We start from the raw sequence: 24,458 nt of genomic DNA on the forward strand, positions 1-24,458 counted from the left end.
TTAATTAAACTAGAGGCCTGCCTTTTTTCTGTGAATAGCTGGATGTCAAGTAATTTCTTGGTCCTACCTCTTACACCGTGTGCTCTCCTACCTGGACGTCGGGGGCTGTGCCGTCAGGGTGCTCTGCTTTGACTTTTCGAGCACCTTCAACGCCATCCAGCCACGGGCCCTGCAGGATAAACTGACCTCCATGGCTGTGGACCCCTACCTCGTGAGCTGGATCACGTACTACCTAACGGGCAGACCCCAGTACGTCTGTATGGGGGACTGTTTGTCTTCTATGGTGACCAGCAGCACGGGGGCGCCACAGGGGACCATGCTCTCCCCCATTCTCTTCACCCTCTACACATTGGACTACCCCGATGACACTGCGATTGTGGCAATTTATCCAGAGGAGTGATGAGGGGGAGTACTGTGCATTGGTGGCTGACTTCGTGGTGCCAACAGAACCAGCTCCAGCTCAACATCTGCAAGACGAAGGAGATGGTGCTGGATTTCCGATGGGCACCCCCATCTCCACAGCCAGTGATCATCGAGGGCAATGAGGTGGAGGTGGTAGGTAACTATAAGTACCTGGGACTGCAGCTAGACAGCAGACTGGACTGGTCACTCAACTCGGATTGTGTGTACAAGAAGGGGCAGAGCAGGATGTACTTCCTGAAGAGGCTGGCATAGGGTGTGAGGCAGGGGAAACTCCTGGCGCGAAGCCAGTGCACCGTGGAGCCTAGATTAATTATGCCTGAGTAAATAACATATTGAAGAAAAACAGAGACTGCATATATTTTGAAAATAGTAAGTTAAGTTTTGATTCACTTATTTTCCATACCCGCCTTACCCGCTGTCGCAGGTCGCGGGGTGCTAGAGCCTATTCTGGCTGACTGGGGGCATGAGACAGGGTGCACTCTGGGTGCGACACCAGTGCACCCCAGAGCTACATAGAGACAAACAAGCACGCACACAATCACACCTATGGGCAATTTGAAACTGGCCTATTCCCCTGAAGTGCATGCTTTTGGAGGTGGGAGGAAGCCGGAGAACCTGGAGAGAACCCACACTGACACAGGGAGAACATGCAAACTCCGCACAGGACATAAACAGGGAACCGCCTTGCTGTGCAGTGACAGCGCTACCCACTGCACCACCGTGCCGCCCAAATTTCACTTTTCATATATGAAAATATATGTTGACTTATCTTAACTCCGCACTTAGTTTATATTATGAAGTTTCACTCTAAATCATGTACATTACTGAAAAACTGTCAGCTCTTAACACCACCCCTTAATTGCTTCAACATTAGAAGTTTAGCTGAAAACATATTTTCCTATTTTCATCGCTGTGATAATGATTTTTAATTCTTGTTTGTTTACATTATTTATTAGAATAACTACCTACCCAACAAAAAAATTGTTTGTTTGTTTAATGTGAAAAAAAATCCTGTTGCATCGAAGGAAAACGCTCAGTATAAATTTCATTCCATAAGGCTTTATGGCATAAGCGATGCTCTGGTCAGAAGCACTGTCATTCCATTCCCCGCCAGCAGGGGGAGCTCAATTGCTTTGACGCCACCAGTCAACAGGAAGCTTCTTCATGATTCGTTTCCAGGGTCATTCAGTTGGCGGCTGAAAAGCGCGAAATTAAAAGGGCCGAGGACGCGGAACAGTGAATGACCTGTTGTGTGATATTATTCCTACGTCGCAGTAAACTTAGCTTGAACTTAGACAACATGGAGGAGCTCTTCAGCAAAGTGTTACAAGTTGTTATGAGGTGCAAGGACTGCGAGGACAGGTAAGACTGGACATGGACGAGCATGTTTATTTTTAATCCAGAGAGTAACGGCCCACCTCATCCGTCTCAATTGACTTCTATCCCATTTTGCTATATTACAATTTAAAATGACTTAAGTCTCATTAAATGCATTTAATGCAAAACATTTAACGTTATTAATGCCATAGGAAATTGTTAGTCCTTTTTGGCACGCACTGGTGGTTAGTGACACACACACACACACACACACACACACACACACACACACACACACCTCGACACACCGGCAGTGCTCAGGTGAACCTCCCACTACCAGTTCACAATCCTGAATTTTTGTCCGACACGAGTCTTGAACCGACGACCCTCCGGTCCCCAGCACTGAGCTACTGTCATCCATTTATAATGCATATATTCCTCTTCTCGTGTTTGGGTCAGCACCGACCCGTTTTTTGATTTGAAATGCATGAAGGTACTCCATAAATTTGTATATTGCATCAAGCCTTTCTGACGCAATAACTTCTATTTCAACAAAATAAAATAAATGTTTTAACCAGATTACAAGATGCTTTGGTGAAAATAATAACTTTTTTGTTGTTAGGGTCAGTTTCGACCCAATTAGTTGTTACACTATGACATTGTATGAGATGTACCCATCAACGACCCTGGCCCATGAGTGTAAGCACCATTGTTGAGCATTCTCTAATGCTAATGGTGCTAATTTGCCTGAACTTCAAAGTGTCCCAGCTGGTCCTGGACCACTGAGTTTGTGACTTGCAGAGTACACATGTCCAGTTTGCAGCAAGCAACAATCAAACGATGATTAACTGCAAGTCAAGCTCTGGATCTTTGCTGAAAATGAAGTAGAGCACACACAGCAGCACAACCACATGGATGACAACATGGTGCATCAACTGGAAGACACAGATGCATCTGATCAGTCTGATGAGGAGGTCACCAGTGTTGAAGCTGCTGGTCCTACTGAAACATTCAGATCAAAAAAGTGGTAACATCCTTTGGAGCTCAGTACCTCCTGATGCACGTGGCAGGACAGCTGCTATAAACGTCATCAAAATTACCCCTGGGATCACTGGGCTTGCAGTGACGAGACTTCACTCTTGTAAAAAAGGTTCAATAAAAAATAATGTAATGATATGACAAACCTTGACAAAGAAAAATGCCACAGCAACAAGTGGAATTACATTGATGAGGGATTCCTGGATGCCTACATTTCTTGCGGGAGAGTACAGATCCACTGATGGTCTCTGTGATGCATCGACAGATGGGTAGGAATATTTTCTGGGCAACACTGCAGGCTTTCAAATGCTACCAAGACTCCTCAGATTTGATTAGAGACAACAGAACAACATCTGAAAAGCCTTCTCCCATCAAGGATGTTCCACTGATCATTGAAAATGTTGCCGGTGAAGGACAGGCACCACTTTTGTCAAAATTTGTTTTTACCGACACCACTACTGCTGTTTCATACTTTCCAAAAATTATGGAATGTGATACTGATGTCCACAAAGATGCAGCTGTGTCATCAAGAAGTGACAAAAAGCCCATAATCATTCTGGACTATAATAAAAACAGAGGAGGGGACAGCCTGGACAAGCTGACTGCCACCTACATTTGCCAGCCCATGACCAGGGGATAGCCAATAGTTGTGATTTACAACATCCTCCATGTGTCTGCATACAATGCATTTGTGTTGTTGACCCACATCCAGCAAGGGTGGAACACAACCAAAAATAACAAGCAGAGAATGTTTCTCGAGGAGCTGGGAAGTTGCCTTGTCAAAGCATTCATTGAGAAAAAGGGAAAGGGTGCCCCAGGACCCAGCTACTGCAGCCTTGGTCAGACAGCTGCAGAGCTCACCAAGCACTGCCCACACCCACAGCTACACAAGGAACATCAGCACCAGCATCCTCTTTAGCCAGCACTTCAACATCTACCACAACAGTTACAGCCCCAGTGAGACCACCTGACTGTAAAAGAGGTGTCAGGTCTGTCTTGGCAAGTCACAAGTCAAACAACATTCCCCCATTGGATGTAAAAATCATTTTAATCTGTTCCAGCCTTGCAAAAAAGCCCCAAATCCTCAATTATGACCGTTTTTTTCCACCAATTGTCTGTGTATAATTATATGTGAAGTAAATAATGGTAAAGTATATTTAAAAAATGCACAAGACAGCGGAAACGCTACGTCTTGACTTCGTAGAAGAGAATTGGGTCCGAGCTGATGTTGTATCCATCCGCCAACTAGTGGCGGTGTCCCGAGGCATGGCTTGTACTGTATCTTGAATTTTTGCTCGTATGTCGAACAAAGGTATAGACAAGGGCGATGGCTCGTATCAGAAATAACTTGTATTTCGAGGTACTACTGTATCTATAAACTTTGTGACCACTGAAGAGGAGTGGAGCAGATGGTGGACAGAAAGTCTAATGACACATGATAAAGTATCACATGTCCTGCATCTCATTCATGATGTTTATGTGAATACTTGTGATTGACGTAATAAGAATTAAAGATCTTTTCTATTCTTAAATATAGCAGGGAATTTGAATGAATAAACGTTCCCTAGCCAGTGACATTAATAAAAATGCTTGAGTGTCAGTAAAAGATCATTTAACTGTTGGTGTCAGAAGTCATGTTAACATTTAGTACAGTTTCTTCTATGAATCTCATCCTTAACTGGATCTGTTTTAGTTCAAAGACTTGATCATGTGACATGATTGTGCCACCAGTGTCTTTTTATTTACATCATATGCACACTGTTTACAGTCAGATTGTGTACCAGTACTTATACTATATTTTTACAGGAAAGCAAACGTCCGTGTCACCATAAAGCTTCAGACGTTCAGCGGTCCAGCACACAGGAAGGTGAGTCTCAGCTCATTGCTGCGCGTCTTTGTCCCTTGTGCTTCATTGTACTTCAGAGTTTTAATGTGACTTCTGATTAACAATCCGTTTCATCTGATCTTTATCATTGATTCATTAATGAAATAATGATTAATAAAATGAGAAATAGAACATTTCAAATAGTAACATTTTCATGTCTTTTCATAATTTTTACATTAAACTTTCTAATGTTCTACATCACTTATATAGATTTGTCTGTTGTGTAGTATCCCCAGTACATCATCTGGTACATCCTCTTCAGAAGCGGCAGTCACATGTTTTCCACAACAAGTAAATACAGCAATAGTAAACATTTTAGCTATTAGAGATGGGTTAACTTCCTCCTCCTCTGTTTCTATTAGGATCTTCTTGTAAAACTTACAGATGATCAAGATCCATATTTTCTTTTCACCCTTACTATTTCAGAGGAAGACTTCCAAAGGTAAGAGAAGCAGATTTAATGAAGTACATTCTGATGTGTTGAACAAGTTTTAATATAACTGACATTCTTTTTTTGTGTACAGTCTTAAAGTCCAGCAGGGGCTACTCATCGATTTTGGATCATTTCCTCAGAAATTCATTGACCTGCTAAATCTATGCTATTCTGAACAGGAGTCAGACAGTCCAAGGTACAAAAAACTTTTTAATAGATGTAGTCAGTAATAACAACAAACTATTGGTCACGCTGTAGATAGATTTGACCTCATACAGCAAAAAAATACAACAACTATCAGTCTGTAAGCAGACAGACAATGGATGTCCTGTTTGAGAAAGAACTGAGAACTGAAGTGGCCTCTTGTCTTCTAGTCTCTCTGACAGTGAGCAGACATTCAGCTGAGAGCACAGCCAACTGTGAATATCATGAAACAGACTCTAGAATGTATCTAACAGGAGTCAACAAAAGTGCTGATGACACACAATGCAAACATATGTTTGATGATCAGTTGATCAACATGATCAGCCAGACATACTTCTAAAATGGGAAATTGGAAATCTTGAATCATTCTGTTATGTGCATGCATTTTCATAATGTCATGCACTTCAAAAAAGCTTAATGGATGGCAGAATGTTATAGACACCTTTAATCATTAAAACACATTGCACACATGATTATTTTGTGTCTCCACAGGTTTCTGCTGCATCTCTCATGTCAGTCTCCAGTGCTTCAAGGCATCGCCAGTTTCAGTGTTGTAGAAACAAATGCATTCAAACACCTGAACCACTTGTCTTTAAGGACGGCCCAAGCCTCTGACAAAGAAGTCAAGGACCATCTGGCAGTGTGCCTCTCTTCTCTGAAGGTTGGCTTGTGATTCATCATCTTGGTAGTGTCTGTCTACATTATGTTTAAAGTTGAATTCTATCTGAACAAAGTAAGATTATATTCTCAGTGTCTCATCCGCGTTCACAATTATGTCACTAAACATGCCATCTCAACGTTTCAGGCAGAAAAACAGGAGATTGAGGTGAATTTAAAGAAGACTGAAGAGGATCTATCCAGACAGCTGAATTATACTCAACAGGTGGGATTCATCCCTGGACTGACTGTCCTTCTAATCGTGAGCTACTGCATGCAGATGTTTGTATGATAATTTAATTTAAAAAAATGCTTCTCCGATGCCTAAATCACCAGGATGAGAAGGTATTCACCCTCTTGAACTAACATTCAGTCATTCTACCTTCTGCAGCTGCACTTTACCAAACTACTGGTGACTGGGCGCAACATCAACTGACATCTTGGCCAAATCTTTTAACATTTTGTCATTTTACTTTATTTGTTAAATTGATCAATGTCTTTTATGGGTGAGCTTTAAAACCCCCCCGCTATTTTGTCTCTATTTTCCCCACAGACACTGTCTGAGAAGACTAAAGAGTTAGACAAGCTGCGCTCAGAGTGGACGAGTCAGACCAGCTCTCTGTCCAGCCGTCACTCTCAGGAGTTACAATCAGAGAGAGAGAAGGCTTTGGAGGTGAGGCTCATTATCTGCTCTAGACTGCTTCTCATAATTTTGTGAAATACAAGCATGGAAACTAGAGCCAGGTTGTGAAATGTATGAAGTTATAGGTTGCTCCACACAAGACTGTTCTGTTATGTTAGTTCTGACAGCATTGTATATATGGAATGGTTAGAAAGCCTTTCAAACAGAATGCACGAGGCTGCAGTTGTTGTACCTGTTCAGGGGACATGTCTTTGTGATGTCTTTCAGCTACAGAGCAGGCTTCAGCAGCAGTTGGAACAGCTTCGCCAGGAGCTGGAGAGTGCTCATAAGAAAAGCAACCAACAGCTTAACAGCAAGCTAACAGAGCTGGAGTCCTCCTGCCGTGAGCTGACTGAAAGGAAGTACAAGAATGAATCTGTGATCAGGGACTTGAAGATTAAACTAGTGAGCGCAGAGGAGGTATGGAAACTTGGGAATGACTGGGACCAGAATACTCATGCAGCCAACCTGTCCTACATGTGAAGGTTTCTCTTTGGCTGCTTTTTGCCCTAATGCTAGTCTCTCTGTCTGGCAACTCCCTGCAAACAGCACACAGGAAAGCTTTTTTCACATGCCTTGCTGTTGGTCTGACATTATTAAACAAAGGTTGCTTCCAAATCTAGACTAAGAAAAATAATGTGTAGTTGTGATAATGTTGGTGTGGATTGGTGGCCAGTAGCAGCCAGTCTGCTTGTTTTCCCCCCTTGGTTTTGTTTACAGTAATTAGGGTTGGATCAGTTCAGTTCATTTCACTTGAATACATTGTAATGTCATAGTATATGATGAGCAGCATGGAAAATAGATATTTCATTTTAGTAAACAAATAAATTCCTCTCTTCTTGATCCCAACCCTATAACTACTAACAACAACGACAAATGTAAAGTTTTGTTACCTTGGCGTATTGATGGTATCACTGTCTGGTAGAGATGGAGAAAACCCACACCAGACATTGTCAATTCCTTCTGTGTTTTACTGCTCCGTAATGCACGACGCTCTTCCCTCTGGCGCCTCCGTTTCGTGTCTCAAATATGACGTCGCGTTCCGCCATATCCGATCGGAGTTGTTCAGACTGCAGGCCTCTGTCCCCATCTGACACGAAACTACCTCCTGAATGTGGATTCAATCCGTCTCGCAAAAATCCGATTGGGACTGTTCAGACTACACACGAGATATGCAACATCAATCCGAATGGGCTAAAAATCAGATATAGCAACTAGTCTGAACATGGCCTAAAGCGTCAAACTGACTAATTGGTTGACTTCTTAGGATTTAAGGCTTAACCGACACTGAAGTCGGGTTTTAGCGTTTCTCATGAAAAAACATTTTAGACTTGGTGGCAAAAGGAGAGGAACCCCATAACTGAAAGGTTCTTGCTCTCATTCTACTTATGGAGAGTCTAGTGACCATGTGTGACTGTGCATCCCAGGGATGTAATGTTTTGTTGGGGTATGGGTAATGTGAGCTCTGGAACGTACTTGTCCATCAAGATTTTTGAACTTGAGGTTTAAAGTCTTTTCTGGATTTTAAATGGAGCCAGAGATATATGGTCTCTGATTCTGGCTCTGGTCAGAAGACAGCGTTCTGGATCAATTCAAAAATCTGCTCTTTTAGTTCATGTCTTTTATTTAACCAGGAAGTGTTGAGATTTAAAAGCTCTTTTTAGAAGGCCTTGACAAGGCAGTAGACAATCACATTAAAATGCAAAAAATAACGTGCACAAATATGAAGCATGAGCTGGGATACCCTGAAAATAGTTAATGAAAGTAATGCATCTATAATTTTTAATTATTCTGCATCTTTTTGAGACAGAATGAATGTAAGTAATGTGTTTTATATGTGAGTTTAAGTACATATCCTGATCATGCGTCATTCCCAGATTCCTGACAGTGGAGTTGGATGCCAAGTTAATACCATTCTTTGTGTTTTTATCACTCGACAGTCTGGATTAAGCATTTGGGTATTTTGTCCTCCTGTTGATACTGGTAATGCTTACTTTTGGTATCTGTTGTGTGTCTGAAGGAGAGCCAGCGTTTGAAGCAGCAAGTGCAGTCTTTTAGGAGGGAGAACAGCACTCTGGACACAGAGGTACATGAGAAAGATCGTCTGGTCAGCCAGCTGCAGATGAAACTGGCTGTTTTGGAACAGGAGGTGAAAGATAAGGATCAGCTCATGCGCCGGACCAAAGAGGTGCTGGAGGCGACTCAACAGCAGAAGGTGAGAGTTGCAACTTCAAATGGCTGTTTTTTAGATCACTCATAACACTCGGAACTATTTGTCTACGTACAAATTATTTCCAAGAACAACTTTTTTTTGGAAATATATTTTTGAAAATAATTCACACAGAAATAAAATAAATTGCAATCAGTAGGGAATAAATAACAGAATAAAAATGTATACGCAGGTACATATGATATATGAGCTGTTCTATGTAAATAATAGTAAATTATTGATCTAAACCAACTCATATTTTACAGACGGATCAAATTTATAGCCCAAGCAGCTTGAGCATCTTAATGGAAAAGTCACTTGCATATATCTACTTCAATTCTCAGAAAGGAATGTGACAAATGTACTGATGGTTATCAATTGTGGACGCTACATGCCATTACATATTCTTTTTCCGTAGTAGATATTGTTACTTGAACAGTGTCTCAGATGCATATGTAACTACTCAAACTAGTGATCACTGTGAATGACCAGTGGGTCTCCATCTAATTTGATTGTTTAGTCAAAGATGAAAATGGACAATTAAAGCCTTGTACTTCATTTTGGAACCACTGTAAATGCAATTACTGCTCTTGAGCCCTCTGCTGCACAGTACCTTCGTACACTCTTGAAGGCTCGATGTGAATGTTTCTGTAATTGCTTGTTTCTTGCACCTGTCTTTTATTTTTGTACTTTATACTTTTATACTTGCACCTGACTCCTTTTTTGCTCTGAGAGTTGTCTAAAAATGTCGTTGTACATTTGTGTATGATGACATTAAAGGCATTTTATTCTAGTGTTAATTCATTTGTTTGAGACACTCATTCCTGACTTGATCTGCTATTGTAATTACACTGCCTTCACTTTAACCCTCAGTGTGTGTTATTTTTCCAAAGTATTTTACCGACAGTTTTGTGTGGCACACGCTGTCAGTGACTGAATTCAGTTGTGTCTACCTCTGGGCTCAAACAGAGGCAGAGACCTTCTCTCACCGTAACCAGTTTAGTATGACCATTTATCTGTAGTTGTGGCTCTTCTCGTGGTTTCTGACTGTTAAAAGTAGATGTTTTTTTTAACCTCTCCACTGTCTCCATGTTCTTTCATCTCCACTGTCTCCGTAGACTTAATAAAGAGTTTAGACTTGCTTTTGTTGTAAAATGCTATAACATGATGTGATTTGATACAATACAAATAATAGTTATTGAAGTAGAAACCGTGACGTTTCTGACATGAATTCATGATACATGCATAAATGAGAAGAAAAAGAGAGGAGAGAATGCATCATGGCTGTCCTCCTATATTAAGAGCAAGCATATACTAAATAATGAAGCAGTGCAGCCCCCAATCTTAATTTTAAATCAATTACACATACACTGCTGCACTCTGGGCTTGCACTAGGAGGTAGTATGACTAAGCCACTGTGGCTCAGTGTAAAAGAATTGAGTAAGCCACAAAAAGCCACACTCTGTGTCCAAGACAGTGGCGCAGCACGTGGACGACCAACGCTCGTTGCGGGGGGACGAGGGGGGGGTCCGGGGGAGGGTTGTTTTCCTGCATTCTGAGGGAAAAATCTTCTGTTCAGTTTACCTTCAAAAATACACTAAAGTCAACAGTTCAAGCTGAACTATCTTTATTTCTGTCCTACTTTATGCAGGTATAAATGTGATATTCAACAATTGAAAACTTCCTTTCACTATGGGAAGATACAGTCATACAAAATACTACTCAATGTTTACTTGTAAATTTTACTTAGACTAGAAGACATTTTAACTTTGACCACCACCAACACCATTGGTATTCCATAGTTTATTTTTTTTAATTCAATAACATGATTTTTCATTTCAATTTAAAAAGGCATGAAAAATGGCAAGCGAGGTGAATACACATTTACTTGCATCGTTGGTTATTCCTGCCGGTCATAGGGAACAAAAGTCTAAGACTACAAACAAGTATTGATAATATCTTTCATTTACCTTCTGATCGGTCTGTCACCACTCCTCCCCCCTCTCAGCATTCATCATTTGTTTATTAATAAGGACTTTAACACAAACTCTACTATAAAACACTGGATTCTTTAGATCGATCGTCCTCACCTTGTCGTACACCAATTCGCGGGTTCAGCTTGTAAAACACAATATTTTTGTTTTTCATTGGACGAGAGGAGGTGATTATCCGAGTGCATATTTAATGATCGGGAGCGTTCGGGTCACTTCGGCTAAATTCCGTCTGCATGCTTCGGCTAAATTCCATCGGCATGCGGAAGTAGCGGTGCTAGCGGCGTTCACTAGCAGAAGTAGCGACGTTAGCGCCGCTCGCTAGCGGAAATAGCCTAGCGGAAATAGTGAGCGAAAAAGTAATAAGTTTTAGCCTTTTTTCTGTAAAAATAAGAACGCCACTGTGGCTACACAGTCTAAAAACCTTGTAGCCAATCTGGAATTTACTTGGCCTATGGCGAAGTGGCGAATGGCTAGCGCAAGCCCAGGCACTTTCTGCAACACCAGATGTGGATTCATCCAACACTGCGACTCTTTGCTAATAGTTACTGTACTTCCTTTAGTCTGTTTTCCTTGTTGGACTGCGGTTCCCTGAACTCTAGGTTGGCGAATTGTTGAGGATTTTACTGAACAGAGCTATGCTGAGTGGAACAAAGTTAGTAAAGGTAAAAGTTTAACTGATATGTTTTTTTTGTTTTATAGGAATCTGTGGAAGAACATGCTGAAAGTAAAGAAGTTCAGATTAGGAAACTTGAAGCAACAATAAAGTCATTGTCTGAGGAGCTGATAAAGGTCTGTAAAAACCTTTCATACAAACAACAGATGTTTTTTCACACTGAGCTGCCAGTTTATGGTACTAAGGTACACCAAGCTAAAATGATGTAAATACAACAATTCGGCAACAAATGGGATGGACAAAATTCTAGAAACAAAAGTTACAAATTGAAATCAGTTTCTCATGAACTCAAACGGCAGTGTGTACTTGTGTGTTATTGTGTGTTTGAATGTGGACCGACTCTCACTGCCTCCTTCTATCCAGGCTAACGGCATTATTAAGAAGCTTCAAGGAGAGGTTCGAGGTCTCGTCGGAAAAATTAAAGTAAAAAATTCAGTGACTGTGTCACAGGAAAAGGTCCTCCAGGACACATCAGACAAACTTCAACATGTTGAAAAGAATTTACAGAGCAGTCAGCAGCAGCTCAGCAGCAGAGATGAGCAGGTACGTCTTCAAATCATGGAATCTTGACTATCAGACAGTAGACTTATCTTAATCTCATACACAGTGCTGATACTCTGGGTTTTATATGTGTGCAGATCTTTCCACTCAATTAACAGCAGAGATAGAGGGTGCATCATATTAGAATCATTTCGTTGTCGATATCCATTACAATGAATAGAACAGGTGTGCTGCAGTGACCTGACCTGCTCATAGAAACACTATTGCACCATTTAGAACATAAGCGTACTCTATGTTTGTATTAAATTACACTCACACAGACTGAACATTCTCTGACACAATAGAAGTTGCACCCAGAGAGCCACTGATGCTCGTTTTTATTCTCACAGAAACAAAAGCAGACAAAAGTTATCAGCATAAGGCTTAAAGGTTTCTATATGTAACCCTTTACAGTTAACTCTAGATACTGTTGTCCTTTTGAGACAGTTACAGTTGGACTTTATTGTCAGGATTTCTGTCCTGTCACATGACCCAGTTGTCCTTGAGCTTCAGCTCATACTGATGACCTGATATTAGCTTTCATGAAGTTTCTGCTGTTCATGGCGTGTCATATAAATGGTGGTTCTGGCCTTAAAGAAGCACAGCATCCCACAAGAAAGAAAGACAGTAGCAGTCCATTTGTAACTTATGTGTTTCACTGGGGATTTGTTAAGTCTCAGAACCTTAGAAACAACTTTGTAGACAAAAAAGATCCAAACGGCAATCACGTCTGGATCTATCTAGTCCACGGAGAAAGCAACCCATGGCTCTGGAGCCGCATGTGGCTCTTTAGCCTCCTTGTAGTGGCTCCCTTGGGCCTTAAAACGTTTCAAGTTTATAAGCTGTGTTATGTGGCTCTAGACCATTTTTCTTTAGTGAAAGAGAGGGCAAAATGGCTGTTTTGATAGCAAAGGTTGCAGACCCCTGATCTAGTCCAACCTAATACCATTGCATGTTTACTATGCATTTTCTTATTTATTATTTAAGTATTAAATTGATTTTTTTTCTCATGTGAAAGGAAGTGATCATTTAAATATCTTCTTGAGTTGTGCTTTGTTATGTTAAAAATTACAACTTGTGTTTATTTTGAAGTTCTTTATTTTGAAGGCTTTTTTCCCATACAGACAATTTAATAGCTTCAGTTTAATCCATCTTTGTCATAAACGTCTTGATCTATAATGAGCACATGGTCAGATCAATGGTTGCAGTCCTTCATCAATAAACCGTATTAGCTTTCACACTGGTGTCGTGTTACTTCCAAATCTGAACACAAATTGTACACGCTAAAGACACAGATGATTTGACATGAATTCATTACATCACTATCTGCATGTTACAGATTTCCAAACTGAAAGAGCAGTTGGAGACAACAGTGGAAAAACTAAATGAAAGCAGAGAGGTGTTGAAAACAAATGAGAATGGTGAGTATGCTTTTGAATAAATTTCAAATACAGTATTTTCTGCACTATCAGGCGCACTGGATTATAAGGCGCACCTTTAATGGATTGTTTATTCTATAAATTATTTTGTAATATAGGGCGTACCGGATTATAAGGCACATATACTGTAGTAAAAAAATTTAAATATATTAAAAAACTAGTGGCTGTCATTGCTGTCCACTAGATGAAGCATTCATGACTGAGTACCTTTAATCAACTGTGAACAGCCCCTATTGTTATGTCAATGAGGCCATTCTGATCCTCATCAAGGAAACCTGATCACTTGATCACTGTGCAAACTTAGAAAGACGTCAGTACACATGGGTTTTTTCCTTAGCTGCTGAGATTTACTGATAAAAAGTAATGCAAAATACTGTAGTACAAAATGATCTAAAAACAGTGAAATTAGATTTTATTTCTATAGTGCCAAATCCTAACAGAAGTCATCTCATGGATGCTTCCAAATAGAGCTGGTCTAAAAAAGCTTCTCAAGCCTATTTGCAGAAAGACAACAGAATTCTCCAGGCGCAAGCAGTGGAGAGAAGATTCTCAGCTCTGTGACGTGTGGTGAGGCTCACGGCGGTGATTCACCGATGTAAAAGTCAGTTCTGCGGGTTTGAGAAAATTATGGGCTTTTAGGTGCGCCTTATAGTGCGGAAAATACTGTACCTGACCACAGGATCCTTATTTTCCTACTTTTTGTTTTACGAAAGGATGGCAAAATTGCAAGTCCATTAATGCTGAATATGAGCCAAACAATTATGTTAGCAAATGGAATAGTAGTTTTGTGTCCAGATAATCCCAAACCTATAAATCTGCAAACATTGTTCAGTTCAGGCCGGCATGGTAGTGATAGCGCTGTCGCCTCACAGCAAGAAAGTTTGTAGTTCAGTTTTGTATGTTCTCTTGTGTCTGCGTCGGTTCTTGCCGTGTTCTCCGCCGGGCCATGTTTAAAAAATCAGAGCAGAGGTTGAAATACAGACATTGATTTTTATCTGTGTGCTCCCTACTGTGGGTGCAGATAGAGTGGCTTGTTTGATTACTTTAAAATCAGTGGTCCCCAACCTTTTTTGCGCCACGGACCGGTTCATCTAAGACAATATTTTCACGGACCAGCCTTCATTTGCTCGATAATCGTTAATGAAGCTGTAGTCTAATAATAAATCATCCGCAGTGGTTTTATGTAAAATGCATTCATCAACAGACAATAAACAACCTTTTTTTCTTAAATTGATAATCAACATCTCTGTAAATAAAATGATTGTAAGAAATAATTACATTTAAAACATGATTCAAGTGACTGCACTGATGAGGTTTATTTTGAAATATAGTGACTTACAAACAGTGCATTCAACGTAGGAGAAATACTGATCATTTCCTATTAAAGGGTGAACAAGTCAGTCAAATAATAACTACAATGATGAGAATTAGTGGTTGGGGACCGCTGATCTAGGGGTAACGAGAGACAATAACACCTGAAGTGTGTTCAGTATGTCTGGTCTTCTCCGCAGTTTAGTTTTCTTTGTGGTCACTGGAGAAAATCCTGCTTCACAAAGACAGGAGGTTGGAAATGGAAGCAGGGTTTAAGATACTTTTTGGGCGATCTCGGGATAATCTGCCTTGACTTTAATCCAGAACACTGGTGTGTCATTCCGCATAGACGTCACTTTTAAAAGTAAAACATCTTTAGCCTGGTAATCAATAAAAAAAAAGAAAGTAAAACTTTCTGTGCCGCCCGATACCTAATGTCCCGCGACCAGGTACCGGGTCCGCAGCCTGGGGGTTGGGGACCATCGCTTTAAATGATGAAGTTCAGGAATGTAGCAGAAACGAGCACCTGTTTTTAGAAGGGATTTTAACTGCACAGCAGACCCTGCTTTAGACAGGAATCACCTGGAACCTCATGCTGAATAAGTCGAGACCATGAGGAATTTGATAAGAACAAATGACCTGACCGATGTATGGAGGACTTTTAACAACTCAAACTAAGAATACACATGGTCAGGGTATAGGGAGACAAATCTGTCTGTCTATACTGGCCAGATTCCATTGTTTTACCCACCATCTTAATGTTTTTAAGAAGTGTTCCATTTTACCAGTTGGATTCACAGATCACGATCTAGTGAAGTGCTGTATTTTTATAAATAACTTAAGAGCCAGAAGTGTGTTCTGTCCAAAAGCTGTTGAGTCGATCCACTGGACGTTAAAGTTCTTGAAGACGTTTTGTCTCTCATCCAAGAGACTTCTTTAGTTCAGAACTGAAGAAGTCTCTTCAGGCAGGCTCATCACGAATAATGTACATTTAATTCGTAATGTTTTAGACCTCTCAAGTTTATTGGGCACAAGATTTGGTCATATTTCTATAGACCAGGAAAAGGCTTTTGATAGAGTTGAGCACTCGTACTTCTGGCACACTACACGGTTTCGGTTTCAGCTCTAACTTTATCACCAAGATTCAGACACTGTATGGAGACATTGAGAGTGTACTTAAAGGGACAGTAAAGTTAATTTTAAGTGACATATACAGTATGTTATTCATCATTATGAAAAATAGAAGAGAAAATAAATTTTATATGTGTAGCATTATCCCTTTGGTCAGAAAACCTTAAAATCTCCGCCGCAGCAGCTTCTGCATTCAGTGATCAAGTAGGTGTCATACGTCACTGGCGCCCAACATAGCTTGGCAGCCATAAGAAACAATGCAATTCTAGACGCAGTTAAAATCAAAGGTATTTTTCATGCCTTTCTAAATTGAAATGAAAAATCATATCTAATTAAAAAAAAATCAAAACTAAACTATGGAATACCAATGGTGTTGTCAAAGTCAAGATGTATTCTAGTCCAAGTAAAACTGACAAACATTGAGTAATATTTTGTATGACTGTATCTTCACATAGTGAAGTTTTCAATTGCTGAATCTCACATTTATACCTGCATAAAGTAGGATAGAAATAAAGACAGTTAAGCTTGAACTGTTGACTTTAGTGTATTTTTGTAGGTAAACTGAACAGAAGATTTTGTCCTCAGAATGCAGGAAAACCTCATTTTCTAAAAAATTTCCAGTGCCCCCCCCCTCGCACACACAATCCCTACGACGAGTGTGGTTTTACACTCCCCAACAATTGAAAACTTCAAAATATTTCTTAATGTTTACTTGGAAGTTTTACTTGGACTACAACACATTTTAACTTTGACTTAGACACTTTGATTTTAATAAATTTGATTCTTGGTATTATTCAATGTTTACTTGTAAGTTTTACTTGTTATTCTTGCAAGAGAATGCGGCTTTTTGTGGCTTACTCAATTCTTTTACACTGAGCCACAGTGGCTTAGTCACACTACCTCCTAGTGCAAGCCCAGTACAATACCTCCGGTAGTTCCAGACATTAATTATCCACTAAACCTTGGGAATTCAGAATACTATGGGTTGTCTGAAAATGATCTTACCTTCAAATCTCTTTGGAAATCCTCCTTGGTAAAGTGCTCACTTCCCAGAGGGTATTCTAAAGAATGAAAGGTCCTTCTCTTTGTGTTTTATTGATGATCTGTTGACACAACCCTTCACCCCGCAGGTAACCATGATATTTTTGGAGTTAATCGTGACATGGATTGCATTGTTTTCCTATGGCTGCCAAGCTATGTTGGGCGCCAGTGATGTATGACACCCATGTGACCACTGAATGCGGAAGCTGCTGCGGCACAGATTTTAAGGTTTTCTGACCAAAGGGAGGATGTTACACATACAAAATCTATTTTTTCTTTTATTTTTCATAATGATGAATAACATATGTCACTTAAAATTACCTTTTTTAAACCAGCTGAGAACAAGTCTCTCTGGTGTTAATTTTCCTGGTTCTTCTTGTAGTTTCAGAATGTCTGCATATGCTGATGATATTATTGTTGCAATCAAAGACTGGAATGACATATGCTCTTTGGAATGTACTGTACAACTTTTTATTGATCTCCTCCGCTAAAGTCAACTTGGCGATGAGCGAGGTTCTTATGATGGGCGAAATCAAACTCTTGCATAGACTCCAATGGAAAGCAAAAGGGTTAAAATACCAGGAAATGGTTTTTTCAGGAGTGTCTTTTAGAGGTCGAGTTTTAGTTATAAACAACTTGGTTGCATCAGTGTTGGTAGCACAAATCCAAAGGTGATGTTTTTTTTTCTTGTTTATGATTAACAGCTATACATTACAGTTTTGAAACGTAGAAGGAATCAAAAAAAGGATTGGCAGATTCTAAACTTTCTTCTGGGCCAAGCAAAGATGGCGATTTATCTAAGCGGGAAGAAAAAAGTTGCAGGTTCGTATGACTACAGTGCAGAAGCCAAGAATGAATCAGAATAGGAATCAGAATCGTTTTTAAATACTTCAGAGCTATAAATGATTTAGACACTTTTATGAACCTATCGTGTGTTTAAGGTGTCCTACATTCCGTGTTAAATGAGGAACTCATGTTCAGTCAGTGTTTGGTTTAATTCAAGTATATTTTGTCCACATTTCATCCATCCATCAACTGCTTATCCGGGGCCGGGTCGCGGGGGCAACAGTCTCAGGAGCGATGCCTATACTTCCCTCTCCCCAGACACCTTCTCCAGCTCCTCCGAGGTGAACCTGAGGCGTTCCCAGGCCAGCCAAGAGACATAGTCCCTCCAGAGTGTCCTAGGTCTTCCTCGAGGTCTCCTCCCGGTAGGACATGCCCGGAATACCTCCCCAGGGAGGCGTCCAGGAAGCATTCGGAACAGATGCCCGAGCCACCTCAACTGGCTCCGCTTGAGGTGGAAGAGCAGCGGCTCTACTCTGAGCTCCTCCCTGGTGACTGAGCTCCTCACCCTATCTCTAAGGGTGCGCCCAGCCACTCTACACAGGAAACTCATTTTAGCCGATGGTATCCGAGATCTTGTCCTTTCGGTCATGACCCTATGTGAGAGTAGGAACGTAGATTGACCGGTAAATCGAGAGCTTTGTCTTGCGACTCAGCTCCTTCTTCACCACGACAGACCTACAGCGACCACGTCATTGTGGAAGCTGCACCGATCCGTCTGTCAATCTCACGTTCCATCCTTCCCTCACTCGTGAACAAGACCCCAAAATACTTAAATCCCTCCACTTGGGGCAAAGACCCTCCACCGACCTGAAGAGGGCACACCACTGTTGAGAACCATGGCCTCTGATTTAGAGGTGATGATCCTCATCCCACTGGAGTCACACTCGGCTGCAAACCGTCCTAGTACATGCTGAAGGTCCAGGTTTGATGAGGCCAACAGGACATCGTCTTCAAAAAGCAGAGATGAAATCCTTTGGTCCCCAAACCAGACTGCCTCCGGATCTTGCCTAGAAATTCTGTCCATATAGATTATGAACAGAACTGGTAATAGAGAGCAGCCCTGCCGGACTCCAATACACCTGGAACAAGTCTGACTTACTGCTGGCAATGCTAACCAAGCTCTGGCTTCGGTCATACAGGGACTGGACAGCCCTCAGCAAAGGGCCCCGAACCCCATACTCCCGAAGCACTCGCCACAAGACACCACGAGGGACACGATCAAATGCCTTCTCCAGATCCACGAAACACACGTGGACTGGTTGGGCAAACTCCCATGAACCCTCGAGCACTCGATAGAGAGTGTTTAGCTGGTCCAGTGTTCCACGACTGCAACGAAAACCGCATTGTTCCTCCTGAATCCATGGTTTGACTATAGGTCTAATCCTCCTCTCCAGTACCCTGGAATAGACTTTATCCAGGAGGCTAAGGAATGTGATCCCCCTATAGTTGGAACACACCCCACCGCCCCAGTCTGCCAATCCAGAGGTACTGTCCCTGACTGCCATGCAATGTTACAATGTTAGGTCTAAGTGGTGTAGGTATTATTACTCTCAACCCCCACAGTCTGCCAATCCAGAGGTACTGTCCCTGACTGCCATGCAATGTTAGAGACATGTCAACCATGACAATTGTTGTGTCCGAGTGAGGAACACTTATATATACAAGGAGGTGGAGAGTGAAGTGCTGAACCTTAAAACTGCATTTATTTTCATTTATCGCATCCAGTACACCAGGTTGGCAATCTGCATCTCTATCATTACCTGGAGAGCACGGAATAGGGGAGCGCTAACATTATACAGCCCCCGCCTAAACAGAAGGCATTATGGGAAGGGTAATTTTTAATATCTATACACAACAACAATCCCTGCACATCCAGAGACTTGAGGCACTTCGGGCGAATCTCATCCACCCTCGGTGCTTTGCCACTGGGGAGTTTGGCAACCACCTCTGTGACAAATTAGAACAGAAAATTCAGTAAGAAGCACCAAACAGTAAGGGAATTGGAGGTCAAACATTCAACCAAGATTCTTAAACAAGACTGGGTACAATTATGAACCAAGAAAATACAAATTAAAGGATAGCATTCTGCACACTGCCTTTCGCTCAAGCCTTTAGGATATCCTGTTGACTCTTTCTTCCTAGTAATCAGCCCATTTTGTTGTCATTACGAGGTATGGGCATAAAATTTAAATTATACTCATAATGACACCAGAGTAGATTTCAGGTCTTTTTTCTTTTATAAAGAACAGGCTCTTGTTTGACCACTAGCGTTGATCAAACGTTGGTTGCACCCGTTACTGTAAATCCATGTGTGCACACACTTTTGAACTTCATGGATGCTTGGTGAAGAGAGATGGTAACTGTAATAACACAGTATATCATGCAGTGCATCCACTGCACATTGGGGGAGACGTGCTTGATGGGCGCTTGACAAACTCCGTTTCCAGCCATTGCCTGTGCCCAGTCTGCTGTGGCTCCGCCCGTAACCTGCTTGTAGAAAAGCAGTTCTTCCCTCAACTCTTATCCATCTATGAATCTGACATGAGTTATAATTAAACAGTCTTTGTTACAGTCAGTAGCTTCATCCATCTGCAGAGAAAAGTGTCTGCCATGCACCTTATCATGAAGCTGCTACTCTATGTCCTTTGACGTGTCATAAATGCTCATGCCGCCGATTGTGTTGTTGGACAGAGAATAGTACTTAGTTACTCATAAAGTAGTACTTACTACTCATCAAGCATCACCCAGACCATATCCAGAGTGCAGGGAAGTATTAATTCCTACGCTATTGTTGGTAGCTTTTTACAGTGCTCCACCCGGTAGACAAGTTTATATGAGGCAATATGAGTGCCAGCACCTATGTACTTTAGCCAACTTGTCTTGGTGCTCTGGATGTTTGGTCTCCAGGTGCTTATTTGGGTTCAGACTATCAAAAGCAAGCAGTTAAACACAGTCTACACAATGCCATCTCTCCTTGTGACCCAGTGTTGTACAGGTGAAGTCAACCACTAAACATGTCACCTTTGTTGTGAAAGATAATTGCTTTGGAGGCACATCGGGCAGTGCTTCATCCTCTGCTTTGAATTTTGCCCATGTTATTGTATAGGTATGGCCCCACACACGAAGGCCCCCTGTGCGTGTGTGAGAACCATACCTCAGGGTATTTATTCTGTAGCAACAGAAAGTTTCATATTTGAAGAGCAGCACAGACAATAGTGCTAACTTGGGAGATAGTGAAACAGCAGTTTTATGCTCACAGGTACATTGTACATTGCGGTTTACTGGCTCACACTTTGAAGTGGTATTGTGACATCATGGACTGGTCCAGTAAGAACACAAAAGGGATTCAAAGAGAAGGGAATTATTTTAGTGCTGTTTGAAAGTGGCTAGAGAATATGGATTTGTCCACCTGTCTTTTTCCCTGCCCTCCAGACAATTTTTTTTCACACATAAAACAAATAACAAGATCACCCTGAAGGTTGTTGTAGATACAAAATTAGAACTTTTCATCTATTTTTTTTCACAGTTATAAGTTGGCTCAACAAGCAGCTAAATGAAAAGCAGCTGTCCACAAAGCCACTTGAAAGTATGGAGATGCCTTCATCCACAACCAAAGGACTAAGGGTAGGAGACACTTCATGACTTTTTGTAACTAGTTACTGGTTCTATGTGGCCTTTATCCTCCATCCACTGTTAGTCTAAACAATGGCATTATACTTTATATAGTACCTCAATAATAATTTGGTCAGTTTTCATTGGCTTTGGCTCATCACCTCTCAGAAGGTTGGTAGCGTGATCTGAAATTTACATTCAAGCACCTCATATTGCAGTCAGTTGCTATTCCATTGGTTTGTATTGGTTCCTTGCATGGTACAAATATCACATGGATTTTCAAATATTCTAATGATACTTGTATGGATTGGTGCAAGCTGGCTTGTGATGCAAAGATCTATCAGTGGTTAATTGGAAAAGGGTTAAGACTGCCCACCCAAAAAAGGAAAGTCAGTTTTTCATGTTTTGTTTGGCCACCTTTAGCTTTGATTATGGCAAACAGTACATTCGCCATGCTATTGATTTGATAACATTACCCAATGTCACAATTTTTTTCCATCAGTAGAGCATTAATTTTTCATCAAGTTTGTGAATTAAAGATGGAGAAGCTGGACCACTACAAAAATCTTCACCAGCAAATCCTATACATCAGTGGTCTCCAAACTAAGGCCCGCGGGCCGGATGCGGCCGGCATCCACATTTTGCACGGCCCCCTGAACAGTACCAGGAAAATGCCCCCCTCCCCCGACAAAACGGTCCAATAGCTGCTCGATCCAGAATGGGAAATGGCACCTCACATTTTTAAGACGTGACAGAAATGCTGAACAGCCCTAACATCCAGCTACAAGGCCAGGGGGAACTCATTTGTGACATGTATTCCCACTCAGACATTTAAGGTGAAAGTAGTGATGGTAGTAGAACATGTGAAGAAGCACAACTTCATCCATCTCCCTGCTACCTAGAACCTCTCTGCAGAGAACCCAGCGGCCCCGTTCCCAGATGAAAGGCGTGTGGAAGCACTGGAAATGCTGAAGGTGGAATTCCGTGTGATTATGCTAATGCAAAAGAAATCTGTCTTTTCCAGAACCCCTTTGTTGTTGACATTGATGAAGCCCAGCCTTCTTATCAGTTTGATTTACAAAACTGTGATGTTCTGAAAGATACATTCAACCCAGACAGACTTATTGACTTCTGTGCCACACTCCCAAATGACAAAATAACCCGAAAGGGTTATTAATATTTGGTTCTGGAAGACAATAAATGTTAACATTTAGGCACCTCTGCAATCGTCAGTTTTTCTGTTACAAACTGACCCCCATCAGAGGAGGGAAAAGTTTTGTGGGCCTTACAGGAAATAGTTTGGAGACCCATCTATTCATTTTCTGTCACTGCTTTATCCGCTGTCACTGGGAGCTGGAGCCTATCCCAGCTGGCTTAGATAGGTAGATAGATACTTTATTAATCCCTGAGGAAATTGCACTTATTCACTGCTCAGGCATACATAATGAATAAATACTGGATAAACACCAGGAGAAAAAGAAACGCACCACAGGATACCACAAGACATACACTACACAAACAGACACATGCAGCACTAACAGGACATACACTAAATTAAAATGAAATATAAACAGTATAAAATAAAAAGTGAAAGTGAAGATAGCAGGAGGCCCACATGGTGGGTAAGGTACACCCTTCTTACATTGTAAGGCATGTCACTATCTAATGCAGTAGTTCTTAACCTGAGTTCAATCGAACCCTAGGGGTTCTGTGAGTCGGTCTCAGGGGTTCGGCGGAGACAGAGATCAAGACAAAACACCCGACACACTTCCCACCGTGCCATCCAAGTTTGGAGACCCCTGCTATAGATTTTAAATAACGTTCAGGTCTCTCCTTGAACCATTCGTTTACAATTTGAGCCTTCTATCTTGTGTCATTTTCATCTTGTATGTAATATACCTATACCATCGGGAAAGAAAATAATTTATCGATGGTAGAAAACTGGTTCAGTGTATTTAAGTGCTCAGATGGCCTAATTTTTTGAGAACGTCTTCTTACTGAAACTAGATCTGATCAACTGAAGCAACTTCAAATCATCAGCCACACAGGCTGGTGAGGTAGATATTAAGAACAGTGGTGCCAACCTCTCTTCTTACCCTGATGCCCCATCATTCGAGCACACGATGTTTAACATTTATCCAATTCAGGGCTCTCATTTGTTTTCTTAGTTAAATTGTAGTGGTGACTTTTTTTGTCCAGGCAATATATACACTGTAGGTATGGTGTTTAATTATAAAAAACCCACAATGCACCAGCGACTCGTCCAGAGTCTATTCCACTTCTCGCCTGTAGTCAGCTGGGATAGCCTCCAGCACGCCAGTGACCCCAAGTTGGAAGAAGCGGCTGTAGCCGAGACAATTACAGTCATCATGTCTAAAAGAAAATGGATGGATGGATTAATTACAAACAAAAAACCTTTGTCTTGTCACATTAAAGCCACATGCTTCATTTGGAAAAAGGGGTTGCATGTTTGTCTCTTTAAAAATACAAATGTGTTTTTGCAGGCACACTTTTGTCCTCAAACAAGCAACTCTGCTAATGCGAAGGCTGATGATCCCACTCCTACTGAACAGAGAACAATTCAGCCAGCCAACAGACACATGTAAGTTTGTATTTGTTATGGGTATGAACTCAATCACTTTGATACTATTCTGGAGCGAGGTATAGATAGTGTGGAGAGAGTCAGTTTAGGAGAGAATCAGGAAATGGAACCTGCCACAGTGGAGAAATTTTTGTTTCTAAATAAAAACCAATGATGTCACCAAGCATAATCACTGGCTATACCTCAATGTTACAGAAAAACAATCATTGTCCATACCTCAACCACCCGTCACTGTACATGTTTATTTGGACATGAGGAAAAATAAAATAATCACTTTCCCATAGTTCTGGTGTGTGTGTAATACAAACAAGCAAACCTTGGTTTGGGAACACTGTAGACATCGAACAAATCTGAAATCGACCAAAAAATACAGAACTTTTTTGTCTTAGAAGTCGAACAAAATTTGGAAGTTGAACACGAA

The 24,458-nt window shown here is 41.1% G+C and overlaps 1 protein-coding gene across 1 annotated transcript in view; it reads left to right on the plus strand.

Moving 5' to 3' along the window:
• Window positions 1-1,650: 1,650 nt before the first annotated feature.
• Window positions 1,651-24,458, plus strand: part of sass6 (SAS-6 centriolar assembly protein) — a 29,287-nt gene continuing 6,479 nt past the window's right edge. The window contains exons 1-14 of the mRNA XM_068320087.1: window positions 1,651-1,785; window positions 4,585-4,645; window positions 5,026-5,105; window positions 5,188-5,292; window positions 5,793-5,961; window positions 6,106-6,183; window positions 6,511-6,630; window positions 6,868-7,059; window positions 8,660-8,854; window positions 11,542-11,631; window positions 11,879-12,058; window positions 13,395-13,476; window positions 21,350-21,447; window positions 23,940-24,037. Of these exons, the coding sequence (XP_068176188.1) occupies window positions 1,664-1,785; window positions 4,585-4,645; window positions 5,026-5,105; window positions 5,188-5,292; window positions 5,793-5,961; window positions 6,106-6,183; window positions 6,511-6,630; window positions 6,868-7,059; window positions 8,660-8,854; window positions 11,542-11,631; window positions 11,879-12,058; window positions 13,395-13,476; window positions 21,350-21,447; window positions 23,940-24,037 (1,670 nt within the window). The 5' untranslated portion in view covers window positions 1,651-1,663. The remainder of the gene's footprint in view (window positions 1,786-4,584; window positions 4,646-5,025; window positions 5,106-5,187; window positions 5,293-5,792; window positions 5,962-6,105; window positions 6,184-6,510; window positions 6,631-6,867; window positions 7,060-8,659; window positions 8,855-11,541; window positions 11,632-11,878; window positions 12,059-13,394; window positions 13,477-21,349; window positions 21,448-23,939; window positions 24,038-24,458) is intronic.

Source organism: Antennarius striatus, chromosome 7 (genome assembly GCF_040054535.1).
Source record: "Antennarius striatus isolate MH-2024 chromosome 7, ASM4005453v1, whole genome shotgun sequence".
In the NCBI taxonomy this organism is placed as follows: domain Eukaryota; kingdom Metazoa; phylum Chordata; class Actinopteri; order Lophiiformes; family Antennariidae; genus Antennarius; species Antennarius striatus.